Raw genomic sequence first — 22455 nt, forward strand, 5'->3', positions numbered from 1 at the left:
ATAATATTATTAATACCTACATAGTTTAAGTTATTGTATATTTTTTTTTTATTATTTGAATGCATTCATATGATCAGTTGTGTATTTAGGAGTTTTAGGATTAGGGCAACACATATTTTGCCGCCTTCCCCCCCATTAAAAAAAAATTAAAAAACTTCTATGCCGCGCAATAGTGGTCAAACTGTTAATACCATAGAATACCATGTTATATAAATACTATAGTATTTTACACCTCTATGGCACACATTTGTTGTGAAAAATATTAATGATTGACGTCACTGCGCCAGTACTCATAAAGTACGAAATAAAAATTTGCCGTTCTGGACAACTGGACCCAAAGCCCCTACCTAAATACGCCCCTGCATATGATGCGTTCTCACTTACGATGTGGATTAGGCCTACTGGGGACACCACAATAAAAAAACGCGCCTCGTGTAATACCTCATAAAGTTATTAAACAATACGGACAATGTTATTGTACGTCGTTTAATAATAAAGGTGGTGTGGAAAATTACCTAACACTGTTATTCTCATCTTATAAGTAGTTACCTTACATACATTTTTTTATTAAATACCAATTAAATAATTATTTATAACAAGAAACGAGAAATATTAACGTTTTATAAACTATTACAATAAAATAGTTTTGCAAAAAAAATATTCTTTGACTTGTTACAAAAAATACTCCAAGTAGTTATTATTTTACAAAGACACTAGCAAAAGCGGGTCAAGTTGAATATTGCCAGACATATTGTATGTATCTATTACTTTACTTAAAACATTGAATTTACACATATTTTTATTTACTAATTATTGTGTATTTTATTTTTATTTCATGTAAATTTGAAACTTCATATTTTACTAATTTAGTGACGCATTGGTTACGTAGGTATTTGTATCTTATAATAAAATACAAATGTTTGCATGTGAATATGTGATTGTACACATTTGGATTTTATTAACCATAGGCTACAATTCCTCTAAAATCATTATGTTCTTAATATTTTATGCTAACCAGTTTTCAACAAAAGGATTTTTTATTTTCTTAAAATTCAAAAACGAATAGCCGTAAAATTTCAAATGTTTACTAAGTATTTATATTATCATTTTTTCTATAAATGGTATTATTTTCAAATAATTGTAATTCATTTTGAGCTCTTTATAGACTATATATTTGCGTGTTTTATTAGTGTTTTTTAATAGCAAAAATTGATAAATGGGTCAAAATCCTTGAAAATTGAATTAATACTTTCTTAATAAGTTGTTAATTTACTCACTAAAAATATAAAAAAATGTATATTCACAATATTTTTATAAACGTATACAGTGGCGTAGCTAGGAATTTTAGTTGGGTGGGGGAGGGGCAAAATTTCAAAATTGTTCATAATAATCATGGATTATATAACGTCAAAAACACAAGTATATAGCCATATAGGTAGTAATTAGTAATTAATTTCAGTAAATGAAAATAATAAAATAATACAATATAATATAATATAATGATACAATATAGAACAATACTATGCAATTTCTTAAACAACTTTAATATACAGTTTTTTTAAATTACCAAATTTTTTTTAAAAGTTAATTTTCAGGGTAGGTTGGAGGTGCAAGTACCCCCTTTGCGCCCCCCTCCGTAACTACGCCACTGAACGTATAAATATACCGTCTCCGCTTAGAATAGTTTTCTGTTTAAAACGAATTATATCTTTAAAATTAGATTTAAATTCAAATTCAACACACCTCTAAAAGTGACCTACTCGTCACCAAATGTATAGGCGTATAGCAGAGCATTACCACTTTATACCTTTTTATTATAATTATTTATTAGGACACTTGTTTTAGAGCTGAATAAAAAAAAAAAAATTTAATTAAATTAATATTATTTTAAATAAAATACCTATACAAATATACCTACCTATATTGCTAAATATATATAATCTAGTTGTCAATGAAGCTGACAGTTTATTTTCTGAACTCAGATGAGATTTAATTACTAATTAATCAATATATATATTATAAATAAATGTATCGTAGTTCAATTATGAGTTAGCTATCAAGCCGCATAAATAGTAAATACAATTAGATATTACTTGGCAGTTTGGCACATACCTATCGATAATAATACATAATACATTTCCATCGCGTGTTAAACAGAAATAGATACTCCTAATGTATTCGTCATAAAGTCATCTCATTTTAACATGCTAGCTTGGGCTACAATAATTACAATACGTGGTGAGCATTCCACTTATTGTATTCTAACTTCTAACCTAACCTATGTTCAATGCGACAATTCATCGATTATATACTATATACGTACCTATACATTACATCAAACGATTAAACTATTGAGATACAATACCTACCTACATATGTATATAAATAATAAATGTATGAAATTCAAAAGTATGTTTTAAAATAATAACATCGCCATTGTCGCACATATATGCAGTCCACGAGTGTGCCAGAGGGTGCTTAGGCGCTTAGCACCCACAGCTTATTTTGAGCTAAAAATATTATTAAAAGTGTAATTTTGCGTTTATAAAAATAAGTTTAATAAGTTTGTATTATAATACAATGCACTAATACCATGGACGATGGACGTACTTTATATATATAATTTAGTATTTAGTATTTACATATTATATATGTACAATATTAGGTATTTGGGTTTAAGATGTTTTTAGTATGTTATCTATTTATAATTATAACGTATTTGGATTTTGGAAACGAGACCTTAACATCATAAGCGACATAAGCTATCGGCGTGTCAATATTTAATTTATAGATAATTTTATTTTACAATTTGGTTTTTACAAATTAATATAATATGTATTTTATTTTCAACTTCAAAAATATACAAGTACCTATGTCTAGCACATTAATGTTGTGTGCACATACAACTTGAGTCTATTTGTTTAGTTACATAAATATTATACAGTTTTAAATTTACAATTTGAATATATTATGTAGTATGTTAATGTGTTAAAAAAAATTATGGGCTCCGTCCAAGTATTGGGGCCCTAATTTTTCCAGGCTCGACCGGAAATTAAAGTCTGTGCACGCCTATAGATATTCATTTACACAGATAATATAAATATTATTTATTAATAAACTATTGCAATATAATGTTTTAAGTGTTTGTGGAGAATCAAAATTATACGATCACAATTTTCTACATAAAGAAATATATATAAATTAAAAACAATTCCAAGCACACTATACTGAAGACTACAATATATAGACTATATAGATACAACGATACAAGAGTGTATACCGCCCAAATAACAGAAGAGAACTAACAAAACAATCAAAAAAAGATTATTTGAAGGAAATATTCCTATATTAATTAATTTAATCTACAACCCTTACCTATATAATGGTTATTCATATTAATTCATAAAATATATAATATAGTTGTGCCGTTTTTAGTGAACTACAATAAAAACGGAAATGGTTAGAAGCTCATAAGGTTGCACGTTTACGCTATACCTATTACACAAATTATACTAAAAAAATAAAAAAACAAACATCAATTTACTAAAAAATACATTTAACCATTTGCCACAATATTTGTTATTTTTGATTATTAGATTTTTAAACAGGGGTAATTATTTGTCTTCTATAAATTAATACTTAAATCTGATTATCTAATTTTAAAAATTCACATGATACTCTAATGTTAATGGTTTAACTTTTACTATTATATAGGTACTTATACCAATAAATTAAAAAAAGTAAAAAAATAGGCATGTATTTGGATTGTAAAAGTTATAACACGTAAAACAGAGCAAAGTAGGTTTAGAATGTTTAGATGTATATGTTAATTACTAAAGAGTTAACTATAACTAGTTAAACTTACATAAGCCTTTTTAATTTCTTCAGCGAAACGATAGTATTAGTTTTTGTATTCTTTTTTAGTAATCAATAACATAACTATGAATAGGAACATTTTATAGGTATCGATTAAAATTAATTATAGAAATACGATTTGGATAACAACATTATATTCTTATGATTGTTTGTCATTTTGATCATACATAATGTATTATTATATTTTAATTTTAACAGGCAATTGGAAGTAAATACTAACTGTATAATAACTAACGAGTAATAATAATATAATATTATAAAACAATAGGTATACATTATTTCAATTATTTGTTCCTAATATGCAGCAGTTACCTAATGTTAATAGTCTCGAATACGAATATAAAATATATATTATAACAATTATAATACTTAGTATAAATTATAATATATAGTACTAAATATATTTAGATCTTAAATCCAAAACATCATACTACGCACGAGTAATGAGTATAATAGTATTATATATTTGTATAATAGTGAAAGATATACAGTTTTAATAATAGCCAATAAAGATTCAATTTATTTAGATATAAACGCATTGAGTCTGTACCTATCTTATATTTTAACAATTATATATATATATATATTATATACCTATGTATATTTCGTAACAACATTTTAATAAAGGACTACTATACGTCTATACTTTCATCAACAATCAGTTTCAGCGATCTGAGCATCTACTCGAGTGCCGCTCGCTAAATCTAAAGCGGTTGCGACCACTTCTCCTTGACCACAAAATCCTATTTGTACCAACAGCTCTTTAGATAATTGATCCTCTTCGTTTTTCGTTAATTTTAACGAACCACACTTTAACACTCCATCGTCCGTAACGAACTAGAAATAAGAAAACGAATATAAAATAATATTGAAATATAGAGTAACATTAAAATATCCATACGAGTCTCATTTTAATGCTTTTAAAACTATCATAATATAATATAATATGCGCCTACCTTGGCCGATATATTATGTACTAGGTATATATTGATTACGATTGAATCCTGCGAAGAGTTCGCTGGAGTATATTTTTTTATGACCGTCTCGTTATCTCTAATACAGTCATTTTCTTCAATGAGGTAATCCAGCAAGTCTGTACACCAACGCTTGCCATCTTTTATGACGAGTTTTTCTAAAATTATATTATAATACAATTGTTAATATGCATGTAAAAGGTGTCCCATCACCAACAACTTGATGTATAATTAGTATTTAATTTTTCAAATAAGATTTTGAAATTTCATCACTGTTTTAGATCGTCAAATTTATTATAATCCATATTATTTTTTGATGTCTTTAAATTCTGAGTGTAACTATGTATTGGATTTAAAGTTAAAGCAGGAAGTAGATATAAAAATATATAGACTACCTACATCAAGAATGTTTAGTACTCGCCCTTTTATTTATCCTTTAATATTGCGTTATTTAAAAAAAATTTAGAACATTGAAAGAGAAATACCAAATCTTGTATTTACTTAGATATTATTTTACTATTTAATATAATGTGTCGTCATTGGGGAAACTAAAGAGATTACTAAAGTGACAAACCTAGATGATTTTTTTGAAAATGTTGATGCTTCTTAATAAAACTTAAAACAATAAATTTCTGTACGAAGTTATATTACATTTATCTTTATGCATTAAGGATAATAGTTATTAATAATGGTTTTACATAAAATATAAAATAATAGAATAGAAGTAATATTTAATCTAGTACAATAGTACCTACCTATTTATATTTATTATACTCGGAAAATTAAAAAGATATTGGTAAATTAATATTATTATTATTTATATATTAAATTTTCAAATTATCATAGCCCACACTTTAAAATTCTATAATAATCGTATGAAGTATTGTTCTTAGTACTTTTAAGTTTCACGTAAAAGATCATTCGTTTGAATTTTGATTTGGATGCATCAATATTTAAAATACAATCATCTGCTTAAGATATAAAGTACCTACAGTAAAAAGGTGGGATTCTCATCCGGAAAATAGAATTCTGTAAAATACCATAGAAAAATCTTTAAAAAAAAAATAAATATAAGGATTTGGAAATGTGAAGGCTAGAAAAACGCTAATCCTTACCTATTGGATGAGTGTTGTCAACAAATGGTTTGATTACGCCCACGGCATAACTGTGTTTTGCTTTAAACGCCGGCGTATCCGACCTGTTCAATTCGTACATGACGGCCCCGCGGAGTACGCTGACAAAAGCCAAGTCGGGTAAGATTATTTTCAAACGGTCGCTAAAACGCTCGATGATCTTTTCTTGAAGCCACAACGACTGAGAGTAACCTCCGACCAAAAACATGTGAGTTACTTTTTGGTCGTCGTTTATAATGTTGTTGATTTGCTATATAAAAATAGAATATCAAGTTTAATATCAAAACGGCGCATACGCCTGTGACGTGATTATCGAAAATGTTATATAATGGCAAAAAGTGTGCTTACTTCTGAAATGCACGCAAAGCTTGGTAGAAAAAGCGGCTCAATGGCCAAATAGTGTAAAATGAAAACACCATCCAGTTCATTCCACACGATCGCGTCAGATCCGTAATCTCTCACCGCGTCGGATACCTTTAAATATACGTATTGTTATGCATCACTCGTGCAATCTTTGATGTCTACACAAAAGCTAATACGCTATATTATATTATTTTGTATACGAACGTCTTTGTCTGAGTACTTCAAGTAGTGTTCGATAAATGCGTACGGAGGTCTTATAACTATTGGCGCTCTCACTTTGCTAGACACGGACTTTTTAGCTTCTTCAAACCTTTGAAGGAGTTCCATATAAGCGGCAGGTCTTTGAAGCTTAAAATCGGACATGAATCCAAAACCGAATAATGCACACAGAAGTTTAACAAATTCTATATCTACACCTACAATAACAACAACAACAACAACAACAATTAAAGAACGTTTACTTATTATATATGTACTGATACTGTAATTGTAATGTATCATGTCCTAACACTGATATGGTGTATTAATTAAAAACAATATATAACTATAAATAAATATATAATAGGTTCTAATAACGTATAATATTATTATACATGTAAAAAAAATCATTATATATTATATAATAAGAATATAAAGTAGGAGGGATCTCGTTAAAATAATTGTGAAACGATTAGATTTTTGTATTAATTTATTGTATTACATATAAATATATAATATAATCTATATACAATAAAACTTTCTTAAAATCAACTATTTATTTAAGAACCTAAAGATAAAAAAGGAAAAATTTGTTATTTACTTAGAGATCCACAGACGCCTGCTGAAGGTTTATGGAGTTTACTGATTGGTAGTCGGTTGACTGTACGGCACACTTGATGGATTGTTACATCTACTGTACCACCACCACAATTAACTACTAAGTAGTTATATCCTGAAATCGAGCAAAAAAAAAAAAACACAGTTAATATTAATTTGAATTATATTATGGAATCAGTTTAATCCCTATAGTTAATACACTATTCGAACAAATTACACTTTTAATTATTGTTTATTACCTTCGCCTATTTCGTTCAAAACACAATAGTCAGTTTCATAGTTATCCTGAAAATTAATTTTAGAAAGTACTTTGGTATTTTTTAGTCGTGCACTGCGACAATGTACAGCTGCTGCTTCGGGTTCTAAAACTATGGTCACAGATTCTGGGTTTTCCAAACTACCCAATCCGGCCTGTAAAACAATAAGATTATTATATATATATAGGTACCTAACCTACCTATAATTGTTGATTGAAACGCAGTATAATATGTATGCTATTATCAATAATAAATAACTAAAATATTGTTGCGAACCTCGATTGCGATCTCTTTCATCAATTGCCTGGTACTTTTATTCCAAATAGCCGGCACGGTTAATATCCACGAAATCGAATCCAAACTCAAAGCTTCAGAACACCGTTCGGTGAGTTCTTCTAAAATTAAATATCTAAGATGTCGTAAAGCCTCGGTCAATATGCGCGTGGCCGGAAGAGACACGCTGTTAGCAGCCATTATATGGGTTTCTTTTGATATTACCTGAAAATAATTGAAATTTCATACTAAATACGCTTCGATGCCACTATGGGGTACCTAAATAAAACACTCACGTCTTTATTGTACAAAAACATTTTGAACTTATCAAAGTAGTACCACTTGTGTGCTTCTTCCGGGTGCATGTCGTGGAAATAATCACGGGCCGCCGTTCCAAACGAATGGAAATTAAAATCTGGCGACAACAGCAAAGCTGTTGGTATTTTTTGACCATCGACTATCGTATCGCTTTCGTCTAAATATAACAACAATACCGTTTAACGAATACATTTAATATAATATAATATGTATATCGTATATATCTGGATTATAACACCTATACTGGCTATACTCTATGATGGTAATCAGTAAAAATTATCAAAGAAAAAAAAGATAAAAGTAGTAAACATTATTCTATTTCCACTGTTGGTGATGCTTTTATGTTTTTTTTAATAAACTATAGCATTTATATTGTATAATGGATAGTAAAATAATTGTTCACACATAGTTTGCTCTTTTTTTCGAGATTTCTCTAAAGATATTGCTTATAGTTATAAATTATAATTTATACAGGCAAAAACTAGCAGTAATGAATCGGACTAAAATATCATCCTCTATATCAGGGGTGGCGACCTTTTTGGGGTCAAGTATCAAATTTTCCCAATCAAGGTTTTGAACATTTTTCACGTGCTCAAAGGAAATTAAATTTTCTAAGGATAAAAATAAAGTTACAGATTTATTATATATTATTTTATTAAGTAGGTACACCTTTTTTTGTAATTATAATTTTTAAAATTTATATAATTGTTTTTTTTTTTTTTAATTTCTTCAAAACTTAATAAATAGCATAATATTTTTAATAATTTCAATTTTTTTACGTGCTATTGAAATTTATTGATCAACGTGCCACCTTTGTCAATCGTGCATAGGTTCGCCACCCCTGCCAGCTATATCACCAGCTATGGGTCTGGCCAAGACCATAGTATGTACAACAAAATATTATATTATTTCTGCATTGTAAATTGTAATGATTGTTAACTATAGGTAATTAACTGAATTTATCCTCCAAAAAGGTTTCAAATAAATCTCGTCGCAGACATAAATAAAGACGTATTATAAAAATAAGCGTCTTAACTTTTAAGCCTTTAAGACATTTTTATTTATTTATCCTCACATCACTCCATCTCCGTAAATATACCCCCCTGACATCACAATAATATAATATTATAATAATTAATAGGTACTATATGTCTATATTTATATTATATATAATTACAGTCAGGTTTCTTCATGACGGTAATTCTGCCGGATCGTCTGAACGAATACGCGTAACCGGTGTATGTCGTACCGATATCGATGGCTACCACGATACCGTCTTCGGGGGATTCGTCCAGCACCTGGAGCTCGGTCGTGTGACATTGATCCCGGTTGACGTATACTTCTTCAACCAGGTTATAAGTCTCGTTCAGCGGTACCGGGCTACAGCAATTATTGTTGTTGGACTTGACGGTGACCGGCGCGGTAGCGGTGGTGAAACTGCTCATTGCGGTCGTACAATCATCCCCATCCGGTTGCCGGAAACACTGCTGTTCTAGCGACAACGATATCAACCTGCCAGATCGTCAAATCATTTAAACATATATAGTATATAGTATAGAGCACCAATATGATACCTTATGAGTTTTTTTTTTAATATAGAGTTGCCATAATTTAAACAGGCCTAAATTTTTTCATCGTTACGTCATTTTCGTATAGTAACTATAAAAGATGTATTTATTTTATGTAGGTATTCATATTTCATGGGGTTGGAGGGATTCAAATTCAATCATTGAAATTCCAAAATTTTAACGTAAAACCCATAGTTGATATAATTTTATTTTCTTAATTGGCCCATTTTTCAATCGGTAAAACTGAAATTAGCCTTTTTTTAAATTAAATTTGTCAACAACGTTCTTTTTTGACATTGGTCTTTCTTGCATCGAGCCACATAGTAATAATTATTATCAAGTCGTTTCATACCTGTTCAGAGTTGTGTTTATCGAGTTGGCAACGTCATCCTCGTCGTATTCGGTCGGGATCCCGGAGTCGAGCGAGTTGTAACGCAAAGCGCATTCGATGTCGTCCAGCCTGTATTCGGGTTCCTCTTCCACGCAACCTAAGACTGATATTAAATCACTATGAACTTAAGCTCGCAGTACGTTTATCAAGTGTAAACACGAACGCTTCACACACGCGCAATTGTATAGTTGTACACATGATGCGACATGCGTCTATATATTACCTATAGATATTATTATCTTTAAATATATACGATGGTATATAGGTACGCACCTTGTTGAAATTTCTGGATGTTGTTGTGTCTGAACAGCAGTATCTCTTGTTCGAGACTAGACAGCGGATCGTCAACGAACACTCGTCCCCTCCTGCGTTCGTGGTACGACGTGTCGGCTGCTGCAAAGTTCATCATGGCTGGCGGTTCTGCGGCGGGCAGAATAAAAACAAATCACATCAAATCAATTGAATGGGAAGAAAGTGTGCCGGGTGTGTAATTACATCGCGGTCGTGACCGACCACGCGGAACGCTGCCACAGCAGTTAACAACAACAATAATATGTATCAAAAGAAAAACTAACTGCGGTTAAAAAAATTACAAATGCATAATGAGACTTTGAAATCGTTAACGATTTTTAAACTATTCTTATAATAGATAATAGCCATCATGTATAGGAATAGGTGTTTTCTTCGCGTTCCGCGTGGGCGGAGTATCTCGCCGTTATAATTGTCAGGGTATACCCTATATGTATGATATTATATGGTACTTATACATATTGTGTTATTTACCTATATATGTACAACCGTAATGCACGCAGAGAAATACAATAATATAACATGACAATGAAGGCGAGAGTCGACAATAGATAATGTCATATATGTATTATATATTATACAATATAAATATTTTATGTGTAAATGCATCATATATATAGTCATATAGATAGATACTAGATAGTCGCTATAAAAGCATTATGCATTTATGCATGTATTATTATTTATGTACAGATGACACATATAGGTTATAGGTAGTCTTACAGAAGTCGTGATTTGGTACTTTCAGTTTACATTATCAACACTTCACGAACTCGAAGACAATAAACCGACTGTAATCATCGCTGTATGTGCACAGTACCGTAAAGTAAAAGCAAATAAACTATTTATAATGCACGCACTTTTGTGTATATAGTTATATAAAATATATTAGTCTAAAGTAGGAAATCTCGATGACTATCGATAAAGAACTTTGTAGTTACTTTTTAAAATTAACGTGACATCGTAATTCGTGATATTAAATATAAGAATAAAATATTTATAAAAATCAATTGTGATTTACTAATTACGATTTCTTTACTATGACATAATTATTATATCATATTGGTCAATTGGTGTGCACTTACCATTTATTAATATTAATTATATTGTACACCTGCAGAGGTGTAAACTGTATTTATTATATCACTATAACAGCCTTACAAGGGTTATTATTAAAAAAAAAAAATACGCTAGATATAATTGTTAGTGAAGTAATGAACTAATGAAAAGTATTTATATTATAGGAAGGTCCTTTTAATTACATTTGTAAAAAAGTAATAATTAATTAAATACTTTCTAAAAATTATTTTTAATGAAAAATCCATTTCATAATATTATTAATAAATATCATACCAAAATAAATTAATAATAATAATAAAAAATAGAAAGAAAGAAATCGTCACGAATAGTAAAATGTTTTATTACACAATTAATATTTTTATAAATTAAATATGTATCGAAAAATATGTGAATGTGATGAATGATAATACATCGATATGTGTAGGTACCTATATGAAAAAATACACAATTCACACGTTGAAGAAGTTAATTTTATATTTTGATATAATATCTTAATATCTTATGGGAGGAACATCTTGATTTAAAATGTAATAATTATTAATTATCAAGTATCAACTATATAATATAGGTACCAAATTATTTTTGCACTAATCTAGGTATATCTATTATGTAACCACTAACCGCTAACACCACTAGGTATAATTACTGATTACAAGTAGGAACTAGGTATTTAAAATATTATATGATGAAAATAAATTAAAAAGTTGGATTGAATAACGTATTATAGCACATTAATTAGGTACCTACCACAGTCTATAGGATGTCTATCTATATAGGTATAGTGTATGCCGGTAGTTAATATGTACGATTTACATTTTATAGATACCTTATAAGATATACTTGTTAATAAACTACGTTTATTTATTTATTTAATACTTTGTTTAATTATTGTCTTAATTTTATTATGTATTATAATTAAATAAAGAAAAATTTTAAATGTTGGTATAGGTAAATGCTTGCGAGTTATGAGTATAATTACTAAAGATAGATAGTTAATAAGTAGTATAACTAAGGGTTGAAAAGTTTCAATAATAAATATGATCTTTTTAAAGTGTACCAGGTACACGGTACCTACTATAAATTATATAATATATATAGGTCTATGTACATTTTTTGCAGGAAGTTTGTAGGTAGGTAAACAAATTACAAATTGATATGGGCTGGCACTAGGTAAGCGGTAGGTAGGTAACTAAGGAAAAGCAACAATTGATTCGCCACACATCATCTGCGGTCTTTCAACATAGAAAACCAATTCGTTATGAACAGTATGTATAGAACATAAAAATTGTCGTTTTGGCTTCAACTAGATATAGTTACGGGCTAGCCAGTTATTACTACTTACTAATGATATAATGGTTACTGCCGCTTACTGGTTAGGCTATAATAATTCAAATTATTTAGACGACCAGATAGGTAGTTACCTACCTACCTAATAATGCTACCTATTTTATAGTTATTACTATTATTAGGTTATACAATCTATAAACATAATGATCATTTTATAGATAATTAAGATGTTTAACCACGAATATAACAAAAGTTAATTGTCTTCGAGAATAATTTCAAAAATAAGTTTTATGTGATGACTTTATATACTGACTAGTGACTATCCAGTATCCACTGACTTTGTAGTTAGTTATTGATGGTACCTATCTAATTACCTAATTTGTAGGTGACTTATGAAGTTATAAGTTTATAATCCATCATTGGTTATTGTCTAATGCCTATTAGAGTGTCTATAATCTACATTAAAAAGTTAAAATACATAAGATATAGGTAGGTATATTATATTATCAGTCATGTGTAACCTTGATATGGTCGTTAACGTTGAAGACTTTTTGACAATAGGTCAGACTGTCAGAGTATTCATCATTTAATACACACAATACATACAATATGAGTTGAGACATTCGCAGTACTGTTATTCACATTCTATTCATATTTATTTTCTTTGTAGTGTTATGAAATGATTGCATGATTGCATGGTGTTTGGAAAGGTAGCCTTTATTTTTAATAATTATCTATGAAAGTTTATAAGCTTTAAATATATACTAAACGCATATAGTATAAATCTTACCGAAATCATATTATAGTTTAATAGTTAATAGTAATTATTAATTACAGAGCAATTTGTATCTTTATGAAATATTAAGAAGACAACGCATATACAGATATACCTAACAGTACATTTTGCAATCAAAATAATCCATTTTACTATATTATTTTTAACATTTAAGTGACAACTACTATTATCAAATTTAAATTTAAGAAAATTATCTATAGGACCCCGTGATTTTTTTCTTTTAAACAATTAGGTAATGAGTATTTTAAAATTTAAAATTTAAACTATTAGGTAGGTATATAAATTAATAATATTTGTTTTGGAAAATAATAATAATTTTGAATAGGTATGTTTAAAGTATTAGGTTTGATTTAAGTTTAAAATATTAAACAATAATAGTAACCCATTTTTAATTTTTGAAAAAAAAAAACAATTATCTATTAAATGTAAAAATAATTCCTGGCATACCTATTAGTGGTTAAGTTAATATGATAACAGATAATGAATGAAAAACAGTAAAAAATATGCGTATGTATATTGTACTATATAATATATTAAATATATTATACTAAAATGTGGTATCTTTAGCTTGTATAATTGTTAGTTACTAGTTAGTATTCTCGAGAAAAAAAATTATATTACTAAAATATTGTAATAGTAAAACTATACTAATGCTTACTTATTATGATGCTATAATAGAGAATACAATTTTGACTTACCTCTACGATCGTGTATTTGGTACACCGCAGCCTCTGGTTCGATTGCATAGGCAAATTCGCTTTTTTTGGAGTTTGTAAACATTTATACATTTATTTGATACCGACATAAAACAAAGAATATAGTGTTCACTTGTAACTATGTTTTAATACTAACCGAATAACGTATGAATACTATGAATACGTCAGTCATGAAAATCTCTGGACCGTGCTGTGGAGTCTTCACAGTCCAGCAACATGGTAAATGGTAATTACATATACAAAATAGAAGGAAAAAACCTAATTTTTATTTGGACGGAGAAAGAGAAAGGACTATATTATAGTGAACATAATACAGAGAATAAGAGAATATATTAGGGTCAAGAAGCTAAACGCTAATTAAATTACTGCCCTTAATTTATTTTCAAACAACTCGTCTATTGTACGTGTTTTTTAGTATTTGAAGAATTCAGTATTCTTTTTTTATTTATATTACCATAAAATCAGTCATCCATAACTATAATAGTTAATACATTGATAGTATGCTCTATTGACCCACTGTACACGATAAAAAGTGGTTAGTCGGTTTTTTTTTTAGATAAATTACGTTTCATCAATAATATATAGGATTAAAAATATAGAATACAATTTTTTTTTACTCAGTCAGTTAGAGATATATGTATATTTAATTAAAATGTATATACGTATAATAATTTAAAATACTTACATAATTGACAATTGTTATATAGGTAATCATATTTTATTCTCGAGAACCTTATAATAATATTATAATCGAACTTTAAATATGTTCTTTTGTATATTCTAAATAAGTTGAGTCCATTGTTTATTTTTGAGATAACATAATAGAGATTAAAAGACTTACAAACAAAAATTATTATTTAATTAACGCAGCATAAACACGCTTGAAAGACTTGGCAGGCTTGTTGTACAACTGTAAAAAAATAATGAGAGTACAATAACTATGATGTCAAATCACTAATCAGAGTTATATAAAAATATAAAATAGATCAGTAAGACTAAAAATAAGTACTAAAAAATGATGATACATTTTTGAAGTAGTAATTTTAGTCTTAATGTTTGTAAAAATAAAAGCATTACGAAAATAGTTTTTAGCTTAAACATAGGTTTAATATTATATTTATATTTAAATAAAATGTAACATTAGAGCCGTTTATAACGAAAAAAAATTGTAGTAACACTATGGTAATACCATTTAGATATTTAGAACTCAATCGTAGTATGTAGTGTTGACAATTTTATCATATAATGGTTAACGGTATGTATAATATATGTAAAGCGTGTACGCGGTCGGGTGTAGCTCTTTAGTACCACTTTTGGTTCGGTCGTTAACCTAGAAGATATGGAGGTATAACCGTAAGCGCACTCGTAATAACAGAGAATCTACGGTACGGTCAACAAATATAAAATATATTGAGCTTGAGATTTTTGTGCACCGAATATGTTTTTGTGGTGTCCCGAGTAGTAGGACTATTACTTATAACTTATAAGTCTTAACAAATTTGAGTAAGTTGGCGTCACCTTCTTCACGAATGACATGCAATGGGAGTTGAAGACAAAGAACCATTTCAGGCTCTGAATATGATACAGATGAACGTGAAAGTGAATTCTAATTATTAATTTTTTAACCTAAACCCCCTCTGCGGCTGTCGCGAATATTGTTTAAACCGCACTGCCATGCTTTTTAACAGTCAAAAGTTGCGTTCTCGTGATTTAAACAGTCATCACTCACCAGTTACTATGCAAACTATTGTTTTTAATTTTTATCATTGGATAATATTGTAAAAACAAAGAAGTTTAAAAAGTTAATGATTCTAAGTTTTGAACTAAATTGTGGATAACTAATTTTCTAATTAACTTAACAACTTAACAACTTAACTAATTTAATTTATTATTGTACAATCCATCTACTTCATCTTAATACTTGAAAACTGTTCCAATTTAAAAAAAATAGTGGTCCAAAATTATATATATTTTTTTAAATATAATAAACATAGTTTTTGGACAACTGTTTTTTTTTTAAATTGGAATAGTTGTCAAATTAGCACTTAAATTAAACAGGTTATAATAATTTATCTTTTTCCAATTAGTTAAAAACACAATCCATCAAGTTAAAATTAAAAATTGACAAAAATATTTTTATTGCTCACTGTCGGTGAATGTCTACAAATGTAGATATTAAAATAAATCACTAATAATTTCCCAATGTTTCTTATAAAAACAACAATGGTGGACTTATAGACTGTACATACCTTACACTTTAGTATATCCTATAATATAATGTATTAGTCTTATTTGTCAGTCATTTTAGGTATATGCAGTTACATAATAAGGTAAAACTTAAAATTAGCCACCAATCAAAGTATTAGAAATTAAAAATACATTCTAGAAATAAATAGAAAATCTAGATCTAGAAGTTTAATAATAATTAATAAGGATCTATAAACTTGAGATAAAATAGACTTATTTAAAAAATAAAATTACATTATGGTAACATATCATAATTTAAAATTAACAACTTTAACTAAATTAATAAATTTCTTCTTATTAACTTTAAACTTCATAATTTAATGTTTTCCTTATATTATTACCAAAATGCCAACATTAAAAATTCAAGCAATTTTCCTTATAAATTTATTTACATAAACAGGTATATCCTTATGTTGAATATTGTACATTTGTAAACTAAATCTAAGTTTTTCTATACTCTATTTCAAATAAGAAACACCCATGGCGGCGACCAGTTTTTGTTGGGCAGTGGTCAAGTAACACCTGCTTATCAACCCTAATAAGTCAACTATTAATATGTTTACTGTATAATGAAGCCACGTTTATGCGCACAAGTCGGCTGCTGTGAGTGTTTCTTATTTGGAATAAAGTATATAAGATCTCTCAAATATTATACAGTTAATTTGAATATTATCAGCATTAACTTCATAATACATTTTTGAATAAGTTGTATTTAAAGATAGATTATAAATGTTTGATACTCTTATATTAGTCCTATATGCTTTTATACCCATTTATACTTCTAGTACATATTTTTGTTTCAGGTTATTATGTGTTATGTACAATATTTAAACATTTATTGTTTGAGTGGTGGTATAGTAAACCAAAAATGTTTATCCAGGTCTATAACTAATGCTTATGAGTTTATGACTAGGTATTCTGTATTATAAATTGTGTACTAACTTCGCCAACTCGTTTTAATAATGCCATCTGATCACATTCTTCTAATGCTCTAGGTCCTAAAGTAAACCAATAACTTGTTTTTTCTGGATCAAGCATTATAGTTGTATCATCAGTAAGTTTGTGTTGAAGATATTGATCTCTTACAAAATCCTGAAATAAAATCAAAATTTATAATTTATTAAGTATATTATGTACCACGAACATAAAAAAGTAAAATTCTACACTAGATTAAGTTGGAATTATTTTTTTAAATTTAAATTTTCTTTTTCAGGCTCAAAAATAATACATTATGTCAATACTTAAAAAAAACAACATGTTATTTACAACTTGTAGTTCTATTGCCAACATAACTCATTAAGGGAGTGCTACACCAACATTTATTTTTTCTGACGATCTCTCACACTATATAGGAACAAAAATATTTTGTATTCCCATAATTAAGGCTCTCTAATTCAGTTTAGGACAAAGGCACCTATTATATATTCTGTAAAGAATAATACTAACTGCGTATTGACCGAACAGATTTTTTTATAAATATAAGCGTGATTCAATTTAAAATAATTCTGATTATTTTTAATCATTAATAATTTATTCAAAAATGTAAATAATTATATTCTATCCAATAAACGCACAGAAAATATTCTTATTTATAAAATATAAATTAGGTGTCTTTGCCCTAAATTGAATTGGAAAGTTGTAATCACGGGAATAGGGAATATCTTTGTTCCGGTATTATGTGGGATAAACAGAGAAAATAAATGTTGGTTTGACTTAATAAAACCTAAAGATTTAAGAATTTAAATATGTATAAAAAACATAAATCCTAGTATTTTAAGTATACATAATTTTTTCTGATAGATTTGGGTCTTAAATTTTATGATTTAGACTAGATAAGTGTTTATAATGGGACTAGGAAAAATTTTTTTCACTAAAATATGAAAATCAGTGAAAAAAAAATGTTTATTAAGATGAATGGTTTGTAGTTATATTATATTTACGTGTACTACAAAAAACTTATTTTTTCATGATTATTTTATAGAAAAAAACTTATTAATTCAAAATCTATAAACTTTTTTTAAAAAGTTGTCACATAATTTCCAGTTGAAATAAAACAAATATTTTTATCGTGATAATAGTTAAAGTTGTTTACTTTTTAGATAGACAATATATATTTGTAATTCCCCATTTTGAAGTAGAATATTTTCTGAAGTATTTCGAAGTATATAAATGAAAATTAGAGTGAGTAGTTTATGAGTAATAAGTATTAGTTAAGTACTAAAACAATACGACCATTCCAGTCTATATATCTGTGGTTATTACAAATTTTAGTCAAAATCATTATTTAAAAGTTAAAAAAATTGTAATTCAAACATTAAATAAAAAAATAAATAAATATTTACTCCTTTAACCATTCGTTTAATATAATCCATGTCTAAATTTAATTTCTGAGCAAATTTGTCCAGTATATTCCACATTTGACCTGAAATTTTTATTAAATTTTATTTTAATAAGTTTAATGATAATATTAATAATGGTTAGTGAATTAAACATAATTCTAAAAATTAAGTAAATAAAAATTTTATTATAAAATTAAATTTTTAAAAACCTTCACTGATTGGTGCACGGACCATAACTAAAGCCCCAATTATTGGTTTAAGTAAAATACGGTATTTTGATTCTTCAGAAAGACTAAATTCAGGAGCATCAATCTCTTCTATACTATTTATAATTATGAACTGCTTGTGATCATTTTTAATATATGATATTGAAAATCCAAAAGTCTGAAATAAAATTGATGATAATTAATGACATTTGTAAAAAAATATAATACAATGTTTCAGAAATAATTTAAACAGTACACTTTTTAAGGTGTTTTTTACTTCTTCCATAACTCTTTCATAATTTTTACTGATATTGCGACCTTTGAAGATAGTTTTCATCAGATCATCTTTTTTAATTACATTTTTAGATTTCATGTGATGTGATATAAGATATTGAACACAGAGGACAGTGGCGCTTTTACTAGGATTTCTAAAAAATATACATTATGAATATATGATATTAAAAATCAAATAATTATTTAATTTATTGTACACCTTTTCTGTAAAGTGATACGATTACCAATCATAATCATTAATCAATATCCAATAATGATAGACATTTCTTTTTCACGATTAAATAATAATTATTTGATACTCACTCAATTTCTATTGAATCCTGTTCGTCTTCCATAATTTAAAGAAATTGTAAGACAATTGAGCCAATACAATATTAGTATATTAATATGGTGTTTCAAGGATTTTAAATATCAACGAAAATCAATTAAGTGACCGTCACCGTATTTAATTGATTTTTCTTCTCTCGATACCTGATTAATGATTATATTATATCATAAATATCTATTATTAATAATTTGTTATAATTCTAATTTAAAAAAAATTTAATTCTAAAAAACCTACTCTGCAATTATACGCGTCCGCTCACCGGTTATCATTGGAGGGAAAATGTATTTTCAAACCACGGTCATTATAATTTTACTCATCCGTCGTTGGTCCGGACGACGTTATCAACTTTCTTGTTACGTTATTCCACAGATATAGATAATAAACAAAATTTATTATCTATATCTGTGCGTTATTCTGTGTTATCAACGACAATCTGTTATCGTTAACTGTGAAAAATTGATGAATAATTATAAATAATGTAGGTATAATTAATAATATTCATATTTTAGAATAAATATAATTGTATAGAACCAATAAATAATAATTTACGATCCCCACTCCACAGACTTTAGAGGTGTACAGTATCGAAGTCGTTGTCCGCTGGACCTGAACGTCAAAGTCAACGATACGACAAGCGTTAAAAACAACACTCGGTATTTTTGAAAATTCATTCGGATTTGTCTTCGAAATCTTGCCCACGGTCCGGCGTTCGTTCGCGACGGATTGCCAGTCAAACGATATCATCGTAAACGGTCACTGTCGCGTACCATGAACAGGACCAGCGCTACTGCACTCAAAGAACATTTCGAAGAGACGCGACCGGGGTTCAGCTCGTACTTGGACTGCTTGACCAGATCGTACGGCATCGGTGTGGGCGCGCTGGCGTTCACGTTCGCCGTTGTGCACGTGACGCAGCAGATCGTCATCAAGCGGTTTCCGGCGGTGCGCAGGACCCACATAGCCGTGTCCACGGCGGCCGGCGTGGCGGCTTCGTACATCGCGGCCAAGGACAAGGTGCGCAAATGCAGGGACTCGTGGGCCGCTTCGCGCGAACAGTGACGGCCGGACGATGCGGCCGTCTCGTCAGGTGGTACAGTGGCGGCGGAGGAGGCGGTGACGACGGCGCCGAGGACGTCCAGGCCAGAGAGCTGATCGACAGACAACTGAAACTGGCGCCGGCCGGCGGCCATCAGGTGTTGATCGTCCAGCCGTACATAAAATGGGGCGCCAAAAAGGACAGGAGCACGACGCCGGAAGTCAAGTTGGACGAGAGCCGGTCGCTGGTGCACACTCTGGACGAATGGTCGGTGACGGACACGTTATCGGTGGGCCTCACGTCGTACCGGAAACACACGTTTTTCGGTCCCGGCAACGTGGACGCGATCGCGCTCCGGGTGGCCGGCGACCGTCGGATCACGGCCGTGTTCGTCAGCGTCAACGTGCTGAAACCGATTCAACACCAACATCTGGAACACCGTTTCGGTGTGCCCGTCTACGACCGGTACCTGATGGTGGTGCAGATATTCCGCAGGCACGCCGTCACTAGGGAGGCTAAGCTACAGGTGGCCCTGGCCGAACTGCCGTACATCTGGTCGCGGATACGCGGCGTTCAGGACGGGTATACGGAGCGGCTGGGCACAGAAGCCGGTCAGATAGCTCTCAGCGGCAAGCTCGTGTTCGACGACAAGAAAGACTTGCTGAAGGCGTACGAGAAGAAGCTCAAAAGGTCTGTGGACAAGCTGAGGAGCCACCGGAAACATCTGCGCTACAACAGGTCCAACAAGGATTTGCCCATCGTCGCGGTGGTTGGATATACCAACGCCGGCAAGACGTCGCTGGTCAGGGCGTTGACGGGCGACGCGGGCCTGGTTCCCAAAGACTGCCTGTTCGCCACGCTAGACGTGACCGTACACGGAGGCGTGTTGCCCAGCAACATGACTGTGTTGTATGTAGACACCATAGGTTTCATATCGGATATACCTACCAGACTCATTGAACCATTTGTCGCCACGTTGGAAGATGCCATGTTCGCAGATGTCATTGTCCATGTACGGGACATGTCTCACCCCAATGTCCTGGTACAAAAGACTCATGTGGAAGAGACGCTAAAGAGCTTAAGCATTAACCCAGACTTGTTGAATAGTGTAATCGATGTTGGCAACAAAATCGATCGCCTAGACAATATTGACAACGATGGAAGTTCGGTGTTGATATCTTGTACCACTGGAAAGGGTTTAGATGAGCTCAAGAAAAAAATAGAAAGTCAAATAATTAAAGTCACTGGTAGACGAATAATTAAAATAAGGGTACGCACTGGCCGCGATGAATATGAATGGTTAAGGGCGCACACAGCCATTGTCAATATCGATACGGACGGTGATTATTCTGTAATGGAGGTTATTGTTACCCAGTCTGATTTAGATGTGTTTAAAAGTTTGTTTATACGTAAAAATATAAACAAATAGTTTAATTGTAGAAAATATTTCTTTTTAAATAAATGTTAACACATTTTTAGTTAATAATTGACTAGTTTTTATTGTACTAAAAATAAATAATAAGAATTACAAAAGTGAAAATTTTTACATTTAACCGATATACATTTATGGTCAGTCTTTTTGGTATTAGGATTACATTACCACAAATTGAAACAATAATAAATCTCAAATAATAAAAAACAAAATAAAAATAAAAAAATATTGTACTCGAGAGGAAGTTGTCCAACCTTTGTTACAGGAAAGAATCAACGAATATGTATGTAGCAGAACCAGATTCTCCTGAAACAAAACAGATATACATTAAAATAGTGCAAAGCAAAATACATTTCATGTAGATTCACTAATTAAATATATATAAAAAAAAAGTATTAACAAAAACGGATCTTTCA

At 29.8% G+C, this 22455-nt stretch overlaps 3 protein-coding genes across 5 annotated transcripts; 1 reads left to right on the plus strand and 2 right to left on the minus strand.

The window, feature by feature from the left end:
• Positions 1–4177: 4177 nt before the first annotated feature.
• On the minus strand, positions 4178–14359 carry LOC132923202 (heat shock 70 kDa protein 12A-like). 3 transcript variants are annotated; one of them, XM_060987055.1, is made up of 13 exons: positions 14140–14359; positions 10243–10389; positions 9931–10066; positions 9188–9522; positions 7989–8167; positions 7696–7917; positions 7402–7573; positions 7146–7277; positions 6551–6762; positions 6332–6457; positions 5966–6233; positions 4833–5008; positions 4178–4713 (listed from the first exon to the last, which is right to left on the minus strand). In XM_060987055.1, the coding sequence occupies exons 1-13, from the start codon at positions 14219–14221 to the stop codon at positions 4528–4530; spliced, it is 2373 nt and encodes a 790-aa protein (XP_060843038.1). In that variant the 5' UTR covers positions 14222–14359; the 3' UTR covers positions 4178–4527. The 3 variants fall into 3 exon arrangements, with proteins under 3 accessions (XP_060843038.1, XP_060843037.1, XP_060843039.1); XM_060987054.1 differs by having other exon boundaries at positions 4180–4713; positions 9931–10072; positions 14140–14358; XM_060987056.1 differs by lacking the exons at positions 4178–4713; positions 4833–5008 and adding an exon at positions 5737–5879 and having other exon boundaries at positions 9931–10072.
• Positions 14360–14942: 583 nt separating this feature from the next.
• On the minus strand, positions 14943–19945 carry LOC132923205 (uncharacterized). Its single transcript, XM_060987059.1, has 7 exons — positions 19806–19945; positions 19547–19714; positions 19206–19377; positions 18953–19127; positions 18747–18826; positions 17347–17496; positions 14943–15067 (listed from the first exon to the last, which is right to left on the minus strand). The coding sequence occupies exons 2-7, from the start codon at positions 19576–19578 to the stop codon at positions 15011–15013; spliced, it is 666 nt and encodes a 221-aa protein (XP_060843042.1). The 5' UTR covers positions 19579–19714; positions 19806–19945; the 3' UTR covers positions 14943–15010.
• A 2-nt stretch (positions 19946–19947) lies between these two features.
• On the plus strand, positions 19948–22093 carry LOC132923203 (putative GTP-binding protein 6). The gene is made up of 2 exons (XM_060987057.1): positions 19948–20049; positions 20137–22093. The coding sequence occupies exon 2, from the start codon at positions 20594–20596 to the stop codon at positions 22034–22036; it is 1443 nt and encodes a 480-aa protein (XP_060843040.1). The 5' UTR covers positions 19948–20049; positions 20137–20593; the 3' UTR covers positions 22037–22093.
• The last annotated feature ends 362 nt before the right edge of the window (positions 22094–22455 follow it).

This window comes from Rhopalosiphum padi, chromosome 2, assembly GCF_020882245.1.
Source record: "Rhopalosiphum padi isolate XX-2018 chromosome 2, ASM2088224v1, whole genome shotgun sequence".
Lineage (NCBI taxonomy): Eukaryota > Metazoa > Arthropoda > Insecta > Hemiptera > Aphididae > Rhopalosiphum > Rhopalosiphum padi.